The sequence below is a fragment of the Ictalurus punctatus genome, unplaced genomic scaffold (assembly GCF_001660625.3).
Source record: "Ictalurus punctatus breed USDA103 unplaced genomic scaffold, Coco_2.0 tig00006670, whole genome shotgun sequence".
NCBI classification, from domain to species: domain Eukaryota; kingdom Metazoa; phylum Chordata; class Actinopteri; order Siluriformes; family Ictaluridae; genus Ictalurus; species Ictalurus punctatus.
The window spans coordinates 67501-89995 of record NW_026521115.1 but is presented as its reverse complement, the minus strand read 5'-3'; the positions used below and the strand labels follow the sequence as shown (position 1 = coordinate 89995).

The 22495-nt window shown below is 43.5% G+C and overlaps 4 protein-coding genes across 9 annotated transcripts in view; 1 reads left to right on the top strand and 3 right to left on the bottom strand.

The window, feature by feature from the left end:
- The window catches only part of LOC108263235 (transmembrane protein 121), a 31060-nt gene extending 22010 nt beyond the window's left edge, over positions 1–9050 (bottom strand). Inside the window, exon 1 of the mRNA XM_053679297.1 lies at positions 8947–9050. The gene's annotated coding sequence lies outside the window, so the exon portion shown is untranslated. The remainder of the gene's footprint in view (positions 1–8946) is intronic.
- Positions 9051–11909: 2859 nt separating this feature from the next.
- On the bottom strand, positions 11910–15027 carry mrpl2 (mitochondrial ribosomal protein L2). Of its 2 annotated transcripts, none has more exons than XM_017464744.3 (7): positions 14938–15027; positions 14295–14491; positions 13601–13781; positions 13142–13286; positions 12707–12933; positions 12513–12586; positions 11910–12157 (listed from the first exon to the last, which is right to left on the bottom strand). In XM_017464744.3, exons 2-7 carry the CDS (start codon positions 14361–14363, stop codon positions 11945–11947), a joined length of 909 nt encoding a protein of 302 aa, XP_017320233.1. In that variant the 5' UTR covers positions 14364–14491; positions 14938–15027; the 3' UTR covers positions 11910–11944. The 2 variants fall into 2 exon arrangements, with proteins under 2 accessions (XP_017320233.1, XP_053535271.1); XM_053679296.1 differs by having other exon boundaries at positions 14295–14378; positions 14938–15018.
- A 1271-nt stretch (positions 15028–16298) lies between these two features.
- LOC108262938 (tetratricopeptide repeat protein 9A) lies at positions 16299–18033 on the top strand. Its single transcript, XM_017463286.3, has 3 exons — positions 16299–17034; positions 17209–17391; positions 17477–18033. The coding sequence occupies exons 1-3, from the start codon at positions 16566–16568 to the stop codon at positions 17557–17559; spliced, it is 735 nt and encodes a 244-aa protein (XP_017318775.1). The 5' UTR covers positions 16299–16565; the 3' UTR covers positions 17560–18033.
- Positions 18034–20447: 2414 nt separating this feature from the next.
- The window catches only part of slc8a3 (solute carrier family 8 member 3), a 24319-nt gene continuing 22271 nt past the window's right edge, over positions 20448–22495 (bottom strand). For all 5 annotated transcript variants that reach the window (XM_053679293.1, XM_053679294.1, XM_053679291.1 and 2 more), the window contains one exon: positions 20448–22495. This exon is cut by the window's right edge and continues 578 nt beyond it. The gene's annotated coding sequence lies outside the window, so the exon portion shown is untranslated.

Below are 22495 nucleotides of genomic sequence, written 5' to 3'. Positions count from 1 at the left end.
GTGTGATGATATGTTATGGTGCGTGATGATGTGTGACGGTGTGTTATGGTGTGTGATGGTATGTGATGGTGTGTGACGGTGTGTGATGGTATGTGATGATGTGTGATGGTGTGTGACGGTGTGTGATGGTATGTGATGGTGTGTGATGATATGTGATGGTGTGTGACGGTGTGTGATGGTATGTGATGGTGTGTGATGGTGCATGATGATGCGTGATGGTGTGTGACGGTGTGTTACGGTGTGTGATGGTATGTGATGGTGTGTGATGGTGTGTGATGGTGCGTGATGATGTGTGATGGTGTGTGACGGTGTGTGATGGTATGTGATGGTGTGTGATGGTGCGTGATGATGCGTGATGGTGTGTGACGGTGTGTTACGGTGTGTGATGGTATGTGATGGTGTGTGATGGTGTGTGATGGTGTGTGATGGTGAGTGATGGTATGTGATGGTATGTGATAATATGTGACGGTGTGTGATGGTATGTGATGGTGTGTGACGGTGTGTTACGGTGTGTGATGGTGTGTGATGGTGTGTGATGGTGTGTGACGGTGTGTTACGGTGTGTGATGGTGTGTGATGGTGTGTGATGGTGTGTGATGGTATGTGATGGTGTGTGATGGTATGTGATGGTGTGTGATGGTGTGTGATGGTGCGTGATGATGTGTGATGGTGTGTGACGGTGTGTGATGGTATGTGATGGTGTGTGATGGTGCGTGATGATGCGTGATGGTGTGTGACGGTGTGTTACGGTGTGTGATGGTATGTGATGGTGTGTGATGGTGTGTGATGGTGAGTGATGGTATGTGATGGTATGTGATAATATGTGACGGTGTGTGATGGTATGTGATGGTGTGTGACGGTGTGTGATGGTGTGTGATGGTATGTGATGGTGTGTGATGATATGTGATGATATGTGATGGTGTGTGACGGTGTGTGACGGTGTGTTATGGTGTGTGATGATATGTGATGGTGTGTGACGGTGTGTTATGGTGTGTGATGATATGTTATGGTGCGTGATGATGTGTGACGGTGTGTTATGGTGTGTGATGGTATGTGATGGTGTGTGATGATATGTGATGATATGTGATGGTGTGTGACGGTGTGTGATGGTATGTGATGGTGTGTGATGATATGTGATGGTGTGTGACGGTGTGTGATGGTATGTGATGGTATGTGATGGTGCATGATGATGCGTGATGGTGTGTGACGGTGTGTTACGGTGTGTGATGGTATGTGATGGTGTGTGATGGTGTGTGATGGTGTGTGATGGTGCGTGATGATGTGTGATGGTGTGTGACGGTGTGTGATGGTATGTGATGGTGTGTGATGGTGCGTGATGATGCGTGATGGTGTGTGACGGTGTGTTACGGTGTGTGATGGTATGTGATGGTGTGTGATGGTGTGTGATGGTGTGTGATGGTGAGTGATGGTATGTGATGGTATGTGATAATATGTGACGGTGTGTGATGGTATGTGATGGTGTGTGACGGTGTGTTACGGTGTGTGATGGTGTGTGATGGTGTGTGATGGTGTGTGATGGTCAGATAGACAGAGTTGAAAGGAAAGGAGGCTGATCTGCTTTATGAGTAAATTGAATAGCAGTAACTGATTAAAGCAGCAGAAATTTCACTGGAGCTGAAGTAGTTGTCTGTCACTGCGCAGGAGACAGCTGAGTCGACCTAGATCTTCCTTTTCCTCTGTGCATGTGTGTGTGCTTGTTTGTGTGTGTGTGTATGTATGTGTGAGTGTGCGTGTGTTTGTGTGTTTGTGTGTGTGTGTGTGTGTGTGTGTGTGTTTGTGTGTGTTTGTGTGTTTATGCTGCACTCTTCTGAAATGAAAAGCCGATAAAACTCCTCGAGCTGAAGAAGGTTGAAGCTTAAACTGCATCCAAGGCTGGAGAGAATAATATAACAATTCTGTGTGTGTGTGTGTGTGTGTGTGTGTGTGTCGTTTGGAAAAACACATTTTTTAAACATAAAAGCTATTATTGTAAACACTGTATTTCCTTTTGATTCCTGACATTTCTAGGGATTAAGTGTTGTTGTTTAGGACACATCCACAGAGGATAGTGAGGGGAATGTGACGCTGGTCCATTCACATGGTCTATATAGCAAATTGTGTGTTTATGGCATTTTTTTATGGCATTTATGGCATTTTGTGTATGTGTGTGTGTTTTGCAGTGGAGAATCTCCATAAAGACATGCTCAGGTGTGCTGCAATGTCTAAATCCACAGCTTGTTCCCTAGATAGTGCACTATATTACTAATTACACAGTAGTCCAGTATCATAGTAATGTACACAGTTATAATAACACATGGTGAAAATACTGAATAAGGTGTGTGTGTTAAATCTGTGTCATGATATTTAATATGTACATATGATATTAGAGGAGAATTTAATCTCAGAAGTTTCTGAAGACATTGAGCTGAAACACACTGAGTGGAGTCGATCACCTGACCCGAACCCAAGCCAACATTTCTGAAGGATTTTGAAACTGTGGGTCCATCAAAGGGATCCTCGTAACCTCGGGGAACTGAAGATGATTTTCTGGAAGTGACCAGAACTCAACCACAATGCTGCTAAAAGCTAAGTACTTCCTACCGTAAACATCTGAACGTCGGCTTTGCAACAAACTACTAATCTTGCTAACAATCACAGCGTAAACAAGCACAATCTTCACATAGGTTTAATATGTGCATATTTAATTATACTAAGAATCACAGTGTAAATAAACATTTAATTTCACTAACAGAGAGTAGCTCGATGATCAGAATGTACAGACTAATGGTCTGTGGTGTGGCAGTAATTCTGGCTGTCGTTAGGAGTATTTTAGTGCTCTGGAGATTTTTGGCTCGTTAGGAAGAAATCTGAGTGCTACGAGAAGTTTCAGTGATAACGAGGACGTTGGCGCTAACGAGCGTCTCTGCTAACGACCTTTTTGATCAAACTGAGTCAAATGTAGCACAGGTGCCTTTATTCACTATTATTTACAGTTATATATGGAATTAACCATTTTACTAGCCTGTGTGTGTGTGTGTGTGTGTGTGGCAGAGCTCTCGATTCGATCCCATTAATAAAAAATCTTTAGAATTAATTAAAATTATGTGAATTCAGTGTGTTTTACACTTATTACTTATTCTTCTTCTTCCAAACTCCTCGCTCCATCATCTGTGTCTCTCTCTCTCTGTCTCTCTCTCTGTCTCTCTCTCTCTGTCAGTAGTGTTCAGTAGCCATCACAATCCAGGTTTCCCAGGTTACCTTGACAACTGGCCAAGGTCATGGCTGTGTCCCAAACCAACACATTGATGCATTAAACAGGAGAACACCACCTGTGTGAGGTTCTTGTGGTTTTAATGCTGTTTGAAGTCCACAGTGGTGTTGTGTGATTTGGGACAGAGCCCACAGAGAGAACTGGAACACAGTCAGGATCAAACAGAAGAAAAACACGGAGCACAGAAACCACAGATTAGCACACGGACCCTCACACACTGAGAACAAGGCTCTGCAGAAGCTCTTTTACTGTTTTGCGTTTTCTGAAGGGGAACCGGTCTGTTGTAAGGGTTCTTCCAAAAGGACAAGCTGAAGAGCACTTTAGGGTTCTAGACTGAAGGTATTTCTTCCACATGTGATCACGCCGTTTCTACACAGTGACCCCACCCCTGTATGTCCATCCCTCCGATTGCCCCACCGCACTCTCTCTATACCCTTCTGACAGCTCCACCCCTCTGTCTCTACCTGCCTCGTGACCCTGTCCCTCTCTCTCTGCTCCTCTGTTGCTTCTATTTCTGCCTCTCTATTCCCCTCACCCCTATATCGCCACCTCTCAGATGGCCACACCCCTATATCAGCCTCACCCATCCATCACCACCACACCGATGACTCGACCCCTTTTCTCTACAGGTGTCTGTGTGGATTTAGGGGGTGCAAACATTCCTTAAATATACCCTACGCCCCCCTAACCCTCACCTCAAGACTCTTTAGGACCCCGTTATCAAATAAAGTCATCAGACGACAGCTCGCCTCTCAGGCCACATGAACTTATGAATACTGAGATGGCGGAGTGTCTCGAGTCTCCACCTCTACACTCCACACCATCTGGAGTCCTCCGTGTGGAACAGCGAGCGCTGATGTACCGTGAGCTCAGAGATCTCAGTGTCCAAACGCTGCTTCAAATCAACACCTGTGTGCTGCGTTTAATGAAATCCACACCAACGTCTAAAATCAATTCAGCAGTACGTGACGTCAGGAACTACTTACGGTTTGAGGAGGATAAATATCAACATTTTAAAAGCATAATCTATCATCAAACAATCTGGACATATTAATAACATTCCCATAAAATACCTTTATAACAGCTCCAGTGAAAAAAAGAATAGTAACATGCTGATCTACTTTTCTTTTCTTCTTACAGCAGTAACCTGCAGCAGCGCCAGCGCCGCTCACCTCCACGTCTCTCAGCTTATAGTGAAGATATCTGGCCAGAAGCTTTCAAACACTTCCACGTTCTACTAGGGATGTCACGATAACAAAAATCTAGTAGTCGGTACCGATACCACCAAAAGTACACGATACTCGATACCAAAGTCGATACCACGGTGTGGTGTAAAAATAAAATTTAAAAAATCAAATTAAAAACTCTCCTGGAGGACATCCTCCTCTGGCTAATACTGGCAAAAAAAGAGAGAGCGAGAGAGAGAGGGAGGGGGGGGGGTATTTTAGTTATCAAACACTGTCTGACACTGTCTACAATGGAGGTGCAGCACTTCTAAACGCGTACGCACACACACAGGGCGGCTGTGGCTCAGGTGGTAGAGTGGGATGTCCACTAACCACCACAGGGTTGGTGGTTCAATTCCCGGCCCACGTGACTCCACATGCTGAAGTGTCCTTGGGCAAGACACTGAACCCCAAGTTGCTCCGGTGGTAAGTTAGCGCCTTGCGTGACAGCTCTGCTACCACTGGTGTGTGAGTGTGAATGGGTGAATGAGACACAGTGTAAAGCGCTTTGGATAAAAGCGTTATATAAGTGCAGACCATTTACCATTCACAGGTGCGCGCACACACACACCCCTTATACTCTGAATGCAAGCATTAGTTTAAATTCACTTTTTGGTTTCACTGATTTGGTGTCAGGACAGAGAGATTTATTAAAGCATGAACATGTGAATAATTATGAGCGACATGAGGCTACATGTCTCTGACAGGACCCGGGCTGGAGGGAGATGATGGAGGAACATTAGGAGGTAGTTTATAACACTGCAATGCGTTAGCGTTGTTAACAAATACCTACCTGTCCATCATTACTAGCTAACATTATAGCTAACATTAATATTAATAACATTAATATCTAACATTACATGGAGCGTAACGTTCGCTGGTTTCACACCACAATGCAGCTGCCTCAAACAAACATAACACAGCACCGTCTTTCAGCTGCTTCACCAAATTCCAGGTGTGTCCTCGCTGTGTCTGAAATGAATGATAGCATCGGCTGCACACCGGCTTCACAACATCAGTTATATGTTTGTTGTCCTCCGCCTCGAATGTGAAGTATTTCTATATTCCATACCACATTTCCTCTGAACGAGTCGGGGCGGAGCTAAACTTCTGTAGTTTTTCCCCATGTGCTTGTAGTTGTTGTTGTTCTTCTTCAACCCTTGTGGACCGACTAAAACACTTGCGTGTATTTGCTGCCCCCATCAGGTCCGGAAGAATTGCAACCTCGTTACCTTCATTACTAACGGTACAAACGCTACTGCAGAAAAACAAGTACCGTCACATTTTAAGAATGTTGGTACCGATTTGGTACTGAAGTATTGGTTCTCGTGACATCCCTACGTTCTAACTACAACACCGCTCATGCTTCCAGCTCCTGTTTTACGCCTGAAGCTCCCGAGCATGAGCATCAGTGATGTTCATCAGCTGTGTAAGAACACTGTCAAAGCTCCTTTTAGTAAGCTGGAGAAAAGCGTCAGACTGTGTGCCTCGTTATAATAAACTTCGAGGAAAATGAGTCAGTAGCTATTAATATAAACGAACACCTGTGCTAACGTTTTCAGCCCAACACTGAAAAACAAACGTTAGACGTTGCCGTGTCAGTGTCGATCGTAAACAACACAACCGGAGACTCCAGATTCACTCTGTTCTAAGATTCCTCACAGTCCTGAGCACAAGAAGCTTGTCGTCTCATCTCGTTTCTCATCACAGCAGCTCAGAGAAAATAAAATGTGATTAAACACAGGAATGCATCGCTATAATGAGTGTAATAGCTGCTATAATCTAATAGTGCATATAATTAAATCATTTCTTTTTCACTAGAAATGTCCCACTGTAGTTTCAGGGGTTAGTGGTGTTAAACCATAGAATACATTAAATAAGGTTATAAATATTACTACCATTAGATTCTGGCACTTTGGGGTCAGACAGAGTTAGAGTTTGACACCACCGGCTTACGGCCAAAAAACTCAATCAACTACTCAATCAATCTACAGAAGATTATACTGCTGTGAAGAAATAAAAAGTCCAGTAAAATTTCAACAACAATAGTTTGCCGAGGTCTGCAGTTCTTCATTATAATACACACATAAAACTTCACCAGTAAGAACGAGTGTAAAAGACGTGCATCCACAGACGGGATAAATACGGCCCTGACGGTGTGGTGTGTTCAATATCACACTGAGGAATCAGAAATCTTTCACGCAATCTCTCACCTCAGTGACAGCAAACATGCCAGCTTTATTTATTTCTTTGTTTGTTTATTTGCATTCATTGCATTTCTAAAATGTCCACAATTGCATTCGTCAAAATTTGACCTTTTTTATCTCTCCATCAGTCTGAGTCTCAGAGCGAGAGAGATGAAAGAACAAGAGAAAAAATGTGTGTGTGTGTGTGTGTGTGTGTGTGTGTGTGTGTGTGTGTGTATGTGTATGTGTGTAAGATGATAGCAATTCTGTCATATGAGTCACTGATATCATTCTCAAACACTGCAGGCTGGACGATGAATCTGTGTCTCACTTTCTATCTCTCTGTCTCTATTTTTCTCTCACAGAGTGCCACAATGAATCAGAGTGAATCAAAGTCACTCAGAATGAGTAAGAATGAATCAAAGCGTCAGTGAACCAGGTTAATCAGAGTGAATCAGAATGAATCAGAGTGAATCAGAGTGAATCAGAATGAATCAGAGTGAATCAGAGTGATTCAGAATAAATCAGAGTGAATCAGAGTGAATCAAAATGAATCAGAGTGAATTAAAGTGAATCAGATTGCATCAAAGTGAATCAGATTGAATCAGAGTGAATTAGCATGAATCAGAGTGAATCAGTGCACATCTTTGATTCAGTCTATAGAATTTAACCTTAAACTTTGCATTAAAACATATTCATCTCTATATTACATATTTTAAAGTAAATATATTTTATGTCAGGCTTTAATAGTTTAATAGTATCACATGAGAAAGCAGAGATTTGAGTAACGCTTTATTTGAAGTGGTCCATAAAGACTGGGGTTTTAATTTTATTCGCCGCTGTTGTCATGGTAACCAGAAAGTTTGTTTCTGGCTGCTTAACACTAACTCTCAGAAAAACAGGTAAAGTGTGGAGGAGTTTAGAGTCCAGACGCTGATCACTCGGGCAGAACATCAACTCGTTAATTCATACCTTATTCACACACTGCAGCACTGAACCACACGACAGACCTGTGGGGGGAGGGGGTATTTATATTTATATTTATAACCAGGGCCGTGATCATCAGTGGGCGGGGACATGGCTGGGCTGATTTGCATATTTCAGTTCCTGGGGAACAGAGTCACCTGTGACTATAAGCGTGTGAACCAGAAGAGGCGCTACAGAGACTGTAGTGTTACTTTATTTTACTGCGTGGAACAGAGAGAGACACACAGACAGATATACAGAGAGACACACAGACAGATACACAGAGAGACACACAGACAGATATACAGAGAGAGAGACACACAGAAGGATACACAGAGAGAGAGACAGACAGATACACAGAGAGACACACAGACAGATATACAGAGAGAGAGACACACAGAAGGATACACAGAGAGAGAGACAGACAGATACACAGAGAGACACACAGACAGATATACAGAGAGAGAGACACACAGAAGGATACACAGAGAGAGACACACAGACAGATACACAGAGAGACACACAGACAGATATACAGAGAGAGAGACACACAGAAGGATACACAGAGAGAGACACACAGACAGATAAACAGAGAGAGAGACAGACAGATACACAGAGAGAGAGACAGACAGATGCACAGAGAGAGAGAGAGAGATACAGATTTACAGAGAGAGACACACAGACAGACAGACAAGTAGATCGGTTGTTTACTGTGAGCTTTTAATTATTTATGCCGCAATAGTCACATGACCTCTAACACTTTTCCACGTTTCTGGGCGCGTGTGTGTGTGTTTCCTAATTAGCTCACTTCATCTGTGACTTGTTTGTGATTTTTTTTCCCTCTTTAATTTCAATCCTGATGTTTTTCCTCTCACACTGAGCAAAGAGAATAATTCACACACACAGTTAGAATAAGAAGCCTATACAGAGAATGTTCCCTTTTGAGAAAACTAAAGAACCCTTAATTATCCAGAGAACCACTGAAGAACCTTTTTTTCTGAGCATGATGAGTATAAATGAATAAATGAGAACAGAACCGAGCTGTTATTGGGTTCTAGTCTCCAGGAGGTGATCAAAATGAAGTGTGTGTTGCTGTGGGAACCGTGAAGAGCTCAGAAGCAGAACGCTGATTACACACTCGGCTATTCTCAGTTTTGATCAGCGGCTCAGGATCCAGGATGTGTATTAAATGTGTGTTTATAAGGTGTGTGTGTGTGTGTGTGTGTGTGTGTGTGTGTGTGTGTGTGTGTCCTGAGGGAATCCAGTTTTGTCTTTTGTATGAATTCCGTTACTCTCACCTCCATAATGATGCTGTTTATTATAATTTTCTCTCCAGGTTCTCTGTCTGTCTCTCCACCTGTCTGTCTCTCCACCTGTCTGTCTCTCCACCTGTCTGTCTCTCTATCTGTTTAAAAAAAAAAAAAAAACACACCAATGAAGGTTAAACTGGCTTAAAGTGTGTGTGTGTGTGTGTGTGTGAGAAAGAGAGAGAGAGAGGGGAGAGAGAGAGAGAGAGAGAGAGAGAGAGAGAGAGAGAGAGAGAGAAAGAAAGGTAGTGTTCTACACACACACAATAAATAACAAAGGAAATGGTACACACTTGGTTTCTGTGTGTTGGGGGATTGTGGGTAATTATGGAATCGAATCACCTGCTTTCTTATTCATTATATTTTTGAACCATTTGCTGTGCCAGATGTTGTCTCTCTGTCTCTCTGTCTCTCTCTCTCTCTCTCTCTCTCTCTGTCTGTAAATAATTTTGCTCCTGACATTTGATCCTCATCAGCTTCACTCAAGCTGACAGACTTTTACAACCACACTTAAGATGGCAGCCAATAGGATTCATCCTGGGGGAAGTGGATGAAGGAAAGTGTTAAAAATAGGATTGGAACACAGCCAAGAACTAACTCTCTCTCTCTTACACTCACACACACACACACACACACACACAGGTCAGGAGTGAGAGACGGGTTTATATCCACAATCAATCAACTGAACAGAGTCGAGTCTCACCAGAGAGAGAGAGAGAGAGAGAGAGAGAGAGAGAGATTTGATTGTGCAGTGTTTATTGCTGTGAATGAAAGAGAGGTGTCACAGCGCCCCCTGGTGTCTAAGTGAGCTCCTCATCATCACTCTACAGTTTTCTGACTTCACAAATAAACTGCAGGATAAAGAGACGAACTTCAGCACTGTGGCTTCCTGAAGAGCAAAACTGCACACGTGCTTTTATAATCCAATACAAAATCTTTCATTACGGATTATATTAGTGTCAGTAACCCTTTAGAATTTTCTACATTTCTGCACAAATAAGATCTAAAACATCATCAGATTTTCACACAACTCCTAAAGTAAATAAAGAGAACCCACATAAACATGAGACAAAAATATGTGAACCTCTAGTCAACTTTCAGTCAGTGGGATGATGATCAGGTGTGAGTGATTGAGCGGTCTGTTTTATTTAAAGAACAGGGATCTATCAGAGTCCGATCTTCACAACACGTGTCTGTGGAAGTGTATCATGATATGAACAAATGAGATTTCTGAGGACCTCAGAAAAATAATTGTTGAAGCTCATCAGGTTGGAAAAGTTCACAAAACCATCTCTAAAGAGTTTGGACTCCACCAATCCACAGTCAGACAGATTGTGTAGAAATGGAGGAAATTCAAAACCAACAAAGATCACTCCAAGAGCAAGACATGTAACAGTCCACGAGGTCACAGAGGAACCCAGGGTAAATTCTAAGCATCTAAAGTCCTCTCTCACATTGGCTAATGTTAATGTTCATGAGTCCACGACTCGCCATCACTGATCATCACTGATGGAACAATGAATTGTGAATGATACCGAAACATCAGAACATCTGTCCATGAACTGAATCTGAAGAGAAAGTGGGTCATGCAGCAAGACAACGATCCTAAACACGTGAGTCGCTCTACCAAAGAACGCTTAAAGAAGAATAAAGTGAATGTTTTGGAACGGCCGAGTCAAAGTCCCGACCTTAATCCAGTAGAAATGTTGTGGAAGAACCTGAAGCGAGCAGTTCATGTGAGGAAACACACCAACACCCCAGAGCTGAAGCTGTTCTGTACTGAGGAACGGGATAAAACTCCTCCGAGACGATGTGCAGGACTGATCGACACTTACCCCAAACCTTTATCTGCAGTTATTACTGCACAAGGAGTCACACCACATACTGAAAGCAAAGGTGCACATACTTTTACCCCTCACAGATCTGTAATATATCATTTTCCTCAATAAATAAATGAGCGAGTATAATATTTTTCTCTCAGATTTATGCAGAAATGTAGAAAATTCTAAAAACTTCAAGCACGTCTCAGTTCGTTCCTCTTTCACTTTAAACACAGCGCACACTCGATCTCGAGACTCCACTCGAAGAGTAAAAGCTGATGTTAGATCAGATCCATCAGTGACATCTAATCACACGCTTCAGTGGAAGAGATCAGACGAGGAAAATCTGATCTACAGTATAAAGGAGTTAGAACATGGTCACATGATCAAGATCACACACATTTACTGACATTTAAACCAGAAACAGAGCAGAATCTTCAACTTTACTTCTTTATTTGACATTTTTCACACATTTCGGTTTCTCTCCAGTTTTACATAAGAACAAGTTCCAGAATGTCAGTGGATCTCAGAGGTTTGGATCTCGCGGTGTTTCCTGCATCATTCCTACATCAAATCAATTCATTTCTGCATCTCTCAGACAATTAATAATCAGACTAATAATCAGACTCTGATCTGGTGATGTTCAGATGAAAAGAGTGTTAACAGTTTAATAACCCTTCAGTCACTTCATTTTCTTTTCCTCTTCCCTTCTTCCTCTAACCAGCAGAACCTCGGCTCTCGCTCTTCTCACTCGTCTGGTACAGAAACGTACGTGTGTGTCTGTGTGTGTGTGTGTGGTAACGTCTCTCCTTTCAGGTGTTTTCCTCCGACTGAGACTCTGGCTTTGCTCCTGAGAAGTGAATAAAGGTGTTGGAGTGTGAAGGCCTCCGCTGCACGACTGAGGTTTGATTTAATCGCTGTATAAAAGTGATAAAGAACAGGTGTGGAAACGCACTCCATCATCTTCACCTTCATCACCTGTAACTGGTTACTGAGGAATTTTACGGTCATGGTTTGTACACAGACGGTGTGTGTTACACTCGGCGAGGGTGAAGTGTGTGTGCAGCATTGAGAGAATTCAACTGTCTCACTACAGAACTGTCCTGTTTATTAACCTTTTATACACACACACACACACACACACACACACACACACACACAGGTGTGTATTAGGGCTGTACAGAGACAGATGACACGTTGACATAACTCTTCAGTGAGGGGAGGGGCCTGATCTTACGCCCCGCCCACCCACCCTTCCTCTTCCACAGTCCACTTGAGGGTCTGATCCCGAACCAGCGGTTTCTCCCTGCCTTCCCTATCACACGCTTATTATGGTCTACATTCGACACGCGACCCACTGTCGCTACGCATGTCTCACACACCTGCAGACAGACAGGTGCAGAGAGGGACACAGAGAGAGAGAGAGAGAGAGAGCGAGAGAGAGAGAGGGAGAGAGAGAGAGAGAGAGAGAGAGGGAGAGAGAGAGAGGGAGGGAGATAGATATTAGAGCCCAAACAGTCCAAAAACTTGATTTATTAAACAGACACACAGAGAGAAACAGACAGACAGTGAGAGAGAGAGACAGACAGACAGAGAGAGAGAGAGACAGACAGACAGAGGGACAGAGAGACAGAGGGACAGAATAACAGAAACAGACAGTACCCTCTAGCAGATAATTCTGTACCAGACCAATCAGAGAGCAGATATGTGTCGTGACTGAGCATGGGACGTGCTTACCTGGATCTGCTGTTTTGAAGGCAACTGAATGATTGCAGTTCCATTTACTTTACGCAGGAGAACTCCACACGTCCCTACACACACACACACACACACACACACACACACAGTTTAGCAGGGTTCTCTCACACACAGCGCAGAACTACTGTACTAACAGAGTTTAGCAAGACTTACACAAATGTTTACACACACACCTGCTGCGCGGATGTACTGTGCTCCTCTCCCCGGTTGGAGCTCCAGGTTGTTGATCAGAGTTCCGACAGGAAGTGCTCCCAGTGGGTGGGCGTCGCCCTCATTAGCTAACACAGCCATCCGACCAATCACAGACGAGCTTTTAATCAGGTCACCAGCCTGCATGTTCTCTGTGGCGATGATCCAACGCTTACGGTTTCCCCCGGCAACCAGAGCGATGTCACCTGACCTGAGGGAAAAACCATCTTTATTCTCACTGCACTATTTATACCCGTCTGTCTCTATGTCTGTCTACGGGCACTGTGATTTTAATCTGACACACTCTGTGTGTGTGTGTGTGTGTGTGTGTGTGTGTGTGCGTGCGCGTGTGTGTGTGTGTGTGAGCGCGTGCGCGTGTGTGTGTGTGTGTGTGCGTGCGTGCGTGCGTGCATGCGTACCTGCAGGGGTCGTAGCGCACTTCGATCACTCTCTCCTCGATCTGAGTGCCCTTCTCCTTCCCCGGTTCGAAACGCATCCGCTGGAAGTCGATCATTCTGTACCTCTGTTTGTGGCCGCCCCCGATGCCCCGCCTCCGGATCTTCCCTACAGGCCACACAGTGGATTAGCACATGACCATCAGAGCACATGCTGAGTTCACTTCTAAAGGTCCCTATGCCCTATGTACTGCACTGTACTGCAGTTAGCTAGATTGTTTCAATTTAGTTCCCTACTCCCTAAAGAAGTGCACTACCTAGAGCAGATCAGGAGCAGTGCTGTATTAGTTTTAGTTCAGGGTCATGCACTTGGACTGCGAGTGTATATCAGTCTTACTGTCTCATCACGCACAAAGGAGAGAAGGGAGAGACACAGATAGAGACAGGAGTAACAGGTGAGGCAGACAGGTGAGACAGGTGTACCTGTGTAGTCCCTCCCTCCGGTCTTCTTGACTCCGATTGGCCGGACGGTGTATTTATCCGTCTGCTTCCACAGTGTCCTGTTCTGTGGGCGGGGCTCGGTGCTGCTGAAGAAGCGAATGGGGTGTGGCCTCAGCAGGGGGGTCACGCCCACCACACCTCTTACAGCAAGGGGAGTATGCAACTACGGGGGGACAAACAGCATACACAAAATAAATATATATATATATATATATATATATATACACACAGACATGTACACATGAGCATGGTGTTTAAGTTAATAATAATAACTAATCATTTATCTCAAATCACAGAGAGGGGGAGAGACAGACAGAGAGAGACAGAGAGAGAGAGAGACAGAGAGGGAGACAGAGAAGGAGAGAGAGAGACAGAGAGGGAGAGAGAGAGAGACAGTGAGACAGAGAGCAAGAGAAACAGAGAGAGAGTGAGACAGAGAGAGAGAGGCAGACAGACAGAGAAAGTGAGACAGATAGAGACAGTGAGACAGACAGACAGACAGACAGAGAGAGAGAGAGAGAGAGAGACAGACAGAGACAGACAGAGAGAGAGAGAGAGAGAGAGAGAGAGAGAGAGAGAGAGACAGACAGACAGAGAGAGAGAGAGAGAGAGAGAGAGAGAGAGAGAGAGAGAGAGAGAGAGACAGACAGACAGAGAGAGAGAGAGCAGTACTAACCGGAGCTGAAAGAATGCTGGAGTTGAGAGAGAAGACTCTGAAAGCACGACACAGAGACGCCACTGACATTTTCACCCTGAGAACCTGCTGCACAAACACCACACAGTGTAGAGAAATATCACTCACACACACACACACACACACACACACACACACACACACACACACACAGTGTAGAGAAATGGGAGGGGAGGGACCTGTGCAGGTAAAACACACAGCTGTGTTACAGGTAAAGTGTAAAGTCTGTAACTCTGATGATTATGTCGTTATGTTTTACACTATTTCACTATAATATTGATAAGTAAGTGATAAACTGCATGTGTACCCGGAAGTGCATTCTTTATAGTAAATATATTATATCCCTCATTAATTTACAGAAGTGCGCTGTGTATCTGACTATAAACCTGAAATAATAAACATATAAATCTTTAAAAAGTGCATGTTAGTGATGTCTCATACAGAAACTCGCTGTTTAATCATTTCATTCTTTAAGTGAGTGATTTTATTAGATCTTACACATCACTGCTTCTCTTAACTTCGCCTCTTTTATCTACGGGTTTTTTAAAAATACATTTTAACGCAAATATGTAAATGTAAGTGTATTTAATTTAGTATAATATAAAAGAATAGAGCAGTAGCTCACCCTGCACCTCAGGACATTCAGACGATACAGTCAGTACACGGCGCCCTTCAGCACAGCATCCGCGTGACGCGTCGCGGTGTGATGACGTCGTAGGTGGCGATTGAAGTGAGTAAGTGCCATCTAGCGGTTAAACTCCACACCGCAGGTTTAATGTTCTATCTGCTAGTTGTCTTTCAGGTGTTGTTTGTTTCTCCCTTCAGTCTCCTCTTCAGGAGGTGAGGTGCTGATCAGTTGGGTGAAGGTCTGGTGATGGACTTGTCCAGTCTAAAACCTTCCACTTTTCCCTCTGATGAAGTCCTGTGTTGAGGTGGAAGTGTGTTTTGGATCGTTGTCTTGCCGCATGATGAAATTCCTCCTGATTCATTTTTCTGTAAATTGGCGATAAAATGTTTCTGTAAACTTCTGAATTCATTCTGCTGCTACCATCATGAGTTCATCATCAATAAAGATTAGTGAGAATGTTCCAGAAGCAGCCGTGCAAGCCCAAGCCATGACACTACCTCCACCATGTTCCACAGATGAGCTTGTATGTACCTCCCCTGCCCTGTGGAGGTTGTTGGTGATGTCACTGGCTGATGTTTTTGGGTTTTTCTTCACAGCTCTCACAATGTGTCTGTCATCAGCTGTTGTTGTTTTCCTTGGCCGACCCGTCCGGTTTCTGTTACTCAGTCCACCAGCGGTTTCTTTCTTTTTCAGGACATTCCAGATTGTTGTATTGGCTATACCCAATGTTTGTGTCCCTGATTGATTTTCCATCTTTTCTCAGTTTCAAAACGGCTCGCTTTTCTCCCATAGACATCTCTCTGATCTTCACGTTGGTTTATCCTTTTTAGCAACAAATGCAATCTCCACAAGTGAAACCCAGGACTCAAACCGAGAGTAGATTTTCAGAGCTATTTATTGTTTGAACAATCAATATAACAGGACACACCTGGCCAACAAGAAACACCTGTCAGTCACATGTTCCAATATTTTAGTTTACCTACAAATATGTTCTTTGTTGTTTAACACATCGACATATAAATATAGGAAATAAAAGCTAAAACTCTAAACTCTCTTCTCATTCTCATCTTTTGAGCTCAAACCCAAATGTCTTCAATCTACAGCAAAAACACATGACTTGGCCTCGCTGTTCCAATAGTTTCGGAGGGGACTGAAGTGCACTGCACGGGCTGTAGGGTGGAATATATATAGAATCCAATAATAATAATAATAATAATAATAATAATAATAATAATACCCGTATATTCATTTTATTTGTGAGATTTATTTATTTATTTTATTTCTATCTTATATTTAATGGTAAGTTGCGATGTGGGCGGAGTTAGTGCTCCAGATGTGGGCGGGGTTTACAACCGGGATTCTGGCTGGAGACTCACTCCAACCTGAGCTCGAGCTGTTCTGTCGTTCTGCTGCTTTTCCGCCAGGACACAGAGACATGAAATGAAATAAACATTACTATACCGCTTCGGGTTCGGGTTCTTGGAGAATCACCGGAACCCGCGGGACAGACATGACGATACGATGAAAGAGCGCGAGCTGCAGAGAGAATAAACCGGAGGGAAGGACACACACACACACACACACACACACACACACACACACACACACACACACACGGAGCGGAGATGATGATGAGTCTGGACCGGTCCGGGTGTGAAGGGAAGATCGCACCGGAGGGCGTTACCGGCTCTCTGCGGCAGCCGCCACCGCGCGCTCAGCTTTCCGCCGGTGTGCGCGCGCGTGAGATCCGTTCTCTTCAACAGCATCAGCAGCAGAACCAGCACCATCATCATCATCATCTTCATCATCATCACCATCATCACCATCACGCTGGTGGTGCGCGCGAGCCCGACGAGCTGCTGAGGCGCGCGCTGGACTTTAAGACACAGGGCACGCAGTGTTACCGGGACAAGAAGTACCGCGAGGCCATCGGTAAATACCACCGCGCGCTGCTCGAGATGAAAGGACTGGGCCGCGCGCTCGGATTCGGGGACGCTGACGTCAGCGCGAGATCCCCTAACAGGTCGGGGCTAACGGAGGAGCAGCGGGGCGCGGCAGAGAGCGCGGAGCTTGAGTGCTACAACAGCCTGGCGGGTACAACACACACACACACACCTCAAGACCATGGCATGACTTGGTAACCATTACATGACGTCGAAACTATGACATCACTGCGTAACCGTGACATCACACCTAACCTATGACATCACTATGTAACTCTTGACTGAGTGTGAGTGTGTGTGTGTGTGTGTGTGTGTGTGTGTACAGCGTGTCTGTTACAGATGGAGCTGGTGAATTATGAGCGGGTGAAGGAGTATTGTCTGAAGGTTCTCAGGAAGGAGGGAGAGAACTTTAAAGCTCTGTACCGCTCGGGCGTGGCCTATTATCACCTGGGAGACTATAACTCCGCCCTACACTACCTGCAGGAGTCCCACAAACAGGAACCCACAGGTCACAACACACACAGTTACACACTCAAACATATGTGTTTCAGTCTTTCTGTAATATCGTGTGTGTGTGTGTGTGTTTAAAACAGATACCAACGTGATCCGCTACATCCAGCTGACTGAGATGAAGCTCCGCCGAATCGCTCAGAGAGAGAAGAAAGATCCTGTGTAGATCACTCCTCTGTCTCACCACCGCTGTTTTCACACACACACACACGCACACACACACACACACACACACTGTGTGTGATCTGTATAATATTAACGTGAACATCACTGATCACAGCTTCAACTATCTGCATGTAACAGTAACGTCTGAGTCAAACTCACCGCTCTCCAGCCCTGTAGTGCAGACCAGTGAGATGTGCTCCATCCCAGTCAGACAGACAGACAGACAGTGAGAGATAGATAGACAGACATATGATGTGAGACAGAAAAGAGAGAAGGGTCTCACTGTGCTAAATCTCCTCCATCATGTGTCGCTCTGTTTTCTTCAGTGAGCATTTAATGTAAAACAATCTGAAACTGGAGATGATGATGAAGAAGAAGATGATGATGATAAAGATGATGATAGTGATGATAAGGAAGATCATTTCCTAAAAACATCACACTGTGCCATATTCAGTGTAATAAAGTTGGTGTATTTACTGTGTGTTCTTTCAGTGTTTGTTACTGATTTCTAGGCTAACGCTAGTAGCTGTCAGTAATTAGCTCACACGCTAGCACAGAAAACAGACAAGCATTAAATAAAGATCTCTGTATCACAGTGTGATAAGAGCAGCGCTTAGCCGCGCTGAGGTCATGTGACTTCAGCGCTCACAGAAATCCGAGAGATTAAAGTGAGTTTAGTTTCAGTAGCTGCAGCTCGAGTGTCAGGAGGTTTTTATTAGCTGGTTAGTTCTCTCAGTAATGGTAGAAACTAGCTAAACTAGCTCATGGGATAAACGACACTCATAACATTTTAGCCTTAACATCACTAGATAGCTAAAATTAGCAATGTAGATATGCTAATCTGTCAGAAATGTGATAAAACATAACACAAACAACACAACCTTTCATTTCTGTACACACAGTCTAAGAGCAGAGTGAGCTCAGTATATAATAATAATAATCACAAGTTCTTTTTCTTTTTAAATAAGTTCCTTTATTTTTCTGCGGACAAAAAGAACTGAAAAGAAATAAATGACAATAAATGCATGTAAATTAAATTAAATTACACGTCATGCACAAGTCCCTGAAAATAAAATCACTGAGTGTGAAGAATAAACACACAGAATCATCCAAAACACTGTGTTACACCACCCTGTGTGTGTGTGTGTGTGTGTGTGTGTGTGTGTGTGTGTGTGTGTGTGTGTTAGCACTACGCTAACCGATATTTCCCAGAATTCTCAGCCCTGTGCTCGGATTGATTTCTGTCTCAGCTGAATAATAATAATAAAAAAAAATCTGTAAAAAATGATTTTAATTGTAAATAATAAAATGTAAAATTATCACAGATTGGTGTTAACAGTCCAATAAAGGATGCTAATGCTAATGCAGTATATGTTTATGATTTTTTTAAATGATAATCTCACAATACAAATATACTTCTCTTTATTTATTTATATTTAATAACACTCAAGAGGTCTGAAAGCTACAGCACTGTGTTTACTTCAACACCAATCCAATACTGCTGTAGGCGGCTGTGTCCCAAATCACAGCCTACTGCACCTGTAGTGCACTGCACAGGAGCACTTATTCCCTCTGTAGCACATGGATAGCACAGCAGGCTAATCAGACTCTTATAAACACTGTTCTCTTTCCTGGTGAACATATTTTTGTGCAGATTTTCTGCATATTTTCTCAACTTTGTAATTTGGGACACGGGCAACACTTCAGGATGTTAGCATGTTAGCGTGCTCAGACCTTCAGCCCCACCTGTGGTATTATTTTATTAATCAGAGTGAATTCAAATAAAAATGTGTTTCTTTACCACACACACACACACACACACACACACACACACACACACACACACTGTATGAGGAGGATCTGTGTGCAGACCATGTCTTGTGTCAGCAGGGAAGATTACTCACGCTTGTTAATATGATTTATAAACCCTTTCAAGTGTGATAACATTAGCTAGCTAGCATTAACAGTGAAGATTATAAATATTTATGAAAATGACTTCCTCAGAAATCCTGTCAGGTTAGCTTATCTTACTTAGCTAGCATTAATGAAGAAGATCATTTATTATTTAGCTTCGAATCCCGTCAGTTTAGCTTGTGTCTGCTAGCGGTAACAGGGGAGATGACAGAAATGTGTCAGTATTGGATTTAATCCTGTCAGATTAGCTGTTTGAGTGCCAGCTACCAATGTTGTAAACATTTATAAGTATAATTTAGAAATCCTGTCAGGTTCATGTTAACTTATGCTAGCTTTCTGGCTAGCTCTAATTATGATTCTGACTGTTTATAAATACGACCTAAAAATCTGCTCAAAAATCCCGTCAGCACCTGTTAGCACTTTTTAGCCAGTTACCTAGCATTAGTAGTAAATGTTAAGAAGATTTAAAAGTATGATTTAAAATCCTGTCAGTGTAGCGCATGTTAGCTAACTAGCATGAGCAGTGACGATTTGTATATTTAACATAGAAATTCTGTCAGGTTAGCTAGCTGGCTAATAAACTCTGTGATACAATATGCACATATATGAATCAGATCCTTTTGCCTCCTTAGACACCTGTCCATATATGGCTTGTTTGATCTGCACACAGGTCTTTCATAAAAACACAAACACCAAAAATGCTGTGAAATGTAAACAGCAAAAGATAAAGCTATATTTTATATATTTCAGTATATATATATATATATATTTATTTATATATAATATATTTGACCCGACCCTGCCCTGCCCCCAGAATAGCTGAATCCGAATATTAAAATCATTTACAGTGCGAGAAAAACTGTTGGGTCAAAGGTCAAAGGTTAGGAGGAGAATATCAGACGCACAAACTGAACAGTTGTATAAAAATATACAGTGGTCTTTTTTTTCACTTCAGTGAGTGTGTGTGTGTGTGTGTGTGTGTGTGTGTGTGTGTGTGTGTGTTTATGAAGGAGAGGCTGAAAGGTTGGGTTACGGCAACACACATTTGGTTTTGCACCACACACACACACACACACACACACACACACACACACACACACACACACACACACACACGGCTCCTCCCTCTATTCTACTCTTTGGTTATTGGCCCCGCCCTGAAGCTCTGCCTCCCATTGGGTGGTTGTTTCCTGGGTTTAACGTGTCCGTGTTAAATAAGGAAATGATGTCACGTGATCTTTACATCATTTGCGACATTTTGTTTGTTTTGAGAACAGAGCGTGTCTGTGGAACACACTTTCTCGAGTGGCTTGTACACGACGCAGCTCTGTTAAACATGAACTTGCGATCAGTTCCGCCATCATGGACTAGTGGAGGTCACATGACAAGGAAACGGTGGCGTTGCCCCTTGTCTGCACTACAGCGTGACACAGCGCGTTACGTTTCTTCCTGCGGAAACGTCGCTTGCTGTGTCACGTGTACGGAAGCTGATTAACACACTACACGCCTGTGATTGGTCGAAACCAGCAAGGTGTTCCCAAACCGATCCAATCCAGGATGGAGGAGCGGAAACCTTCTTCCTGTAGCGTATGAAGTGTAACAGCGCCACCTGCAGGACTGCAGCTCTCATCACGTACCAAACCACAGAGTGTGTGAGCTCATAACTATAATTTCATCTTCACACATGTCACACACCTGTCACTCATACACCTGTCACATGTCACACACCTGTCACTCACCTGTCACACACACACACACCTATCATTCATACACACCTGTTACACACACACACACACACCTGTCACTCACACACACACACACCTGTCACTCACACACACCTGTCACTCACACACACCTGTCACTCACACACACCTGTCACACACTCACACCTGTCACACACACACATCACACTCCCACCTGTCTCACACACACACACCTGTCACACTCACACACACACTCACCTGTCACACTCACACACACCTGTCACGCACACACACCAAGAATGTGTTTCTTTTACACACTTAATTACACCTGTGTTCAACTAATTTAACCCAAACACAAACACACACACACATACACACTGAGTGAGTGACACACAGACACACACGTGTGTGTGTGTGTGTGTGTGTGTGTGTGTGTGTGTGTGTGCAAAATTCACAACATATACAGAAAACATGGCAACATTATGTTTCTTATCATAAACTATTTAAACCCATTCAGGAAGTGACGCAAACCAGTTAGACTCACTGCAGTCCCTCTTTCCTCTCCTCCTCCAGTGTGATCTGTTTCTCTTGTGTGTGTGTGTGTGTGTGTGTGTGTGTGTGTGTGTGTGTGTGTGTGTGTGTGTGTGTGTGTGTGTGTACGCTGTAAGCTTGTGAGTTTCAGCGAAGTTAGCGAACACAAGAAAAGGAAGGACATCATGAGCTCCACTCGGTAACAGTGATCATATCCGATTCGTAAACTCTGATCCCATTCCTGCGTTTGAAAATAGTTCGCTCTCTTTTTGTACAATATTTTTTTAATTGTCTTTTTCTGTGTTTTGTTTTTTTTCCCCAAAATACTTCATTAGAAAAAGAGTCCAGTTCCTCTGCAAGCGGCGAGAAAAAATAGAGACTCTGGAGAAGCTGAGACTCCTCACGCTAACGCACTGTACGGAGAGAGAGAGAGAGAGAGAGAGAGAGAGAGAGAGAGAGAGAGAGGACGAGTGCAGCTAGTCTCATCCAACCCTCTGTTTCCTGTCCTCTTCTCTCTTCTCTCTCTCTCTCTCTCTCTCTCTCTCTCTCTGTATTTCTCACTCAGACTCTAAGTTAAGACAGTGGTGTTTGATCTTTGGGTGGGAGAGAAAGAAACGAGAGAGAGAGAGAAAGAGGGAGGGAGGGGGGAACACTGTTATTCTGTCCTATTTTTCTCTTGGTTGAAGCTCTCTCTCTCTCTCATGCTCTCTCTCAGTCTCACTCGCTTCAGAAACACTCAACATTCAGATTCAGATGTTTCCTCTCCAGGTCTCTCTCTCTCTCTCTCTC

What these genes read in the sequence shown, in the direction of transcription:
- LOC108262938 (XM_017463286.3), top strand. Translation starts at nt 16,566, where the DNA reads ATGATGATGAGTCTGGACCGGTCCGGGTGTGAAGGGAAGATCGCACCG. An exon ending in GTGCTACAACAGCCTGGCGG is followed by an intron (nt 17,035 to 17,208) that starts GTACAACACACA and finishes GTGTGTGTACAG; the next exon opens with CGTGTCTGTTACAGATGGAG. An exon ending in CCACAAACAGGAACCCACAG is followed by an intron (nt 17,392 to 17,476) that starts GTCACAACACAC and finishes TGTTTAAAACAG; the next exon opens with ATACCAACGTGATCCGCTAC.
- mrpl2 (XM_017464744.3), bottom strand. Translation starts at nt 14,363, where the DNA reads ATGTCAGTGGCGTCTCTGTGTCGTGCTTTCAGAGTCTTCTCTCTCAAC. An exon ending in CGGAGGGAGGGACTACACAG is followed by an intron (nt 13,287 to 13,600) that starts GTACACCTGTCT and finishes TGTGGCCTGTAG; the next exon opens with GGAAGATCCGGAGGCGGGGC. An exon ending in CTTCAAAACAGCAGATCCAG is followed by an intron (nt 12,158 to 12,512) that starts GTAAGCACGTCC and finishes GTCTGTCTGCAG; the next exon opens with GTGTGTGAGACATGCGTAGC.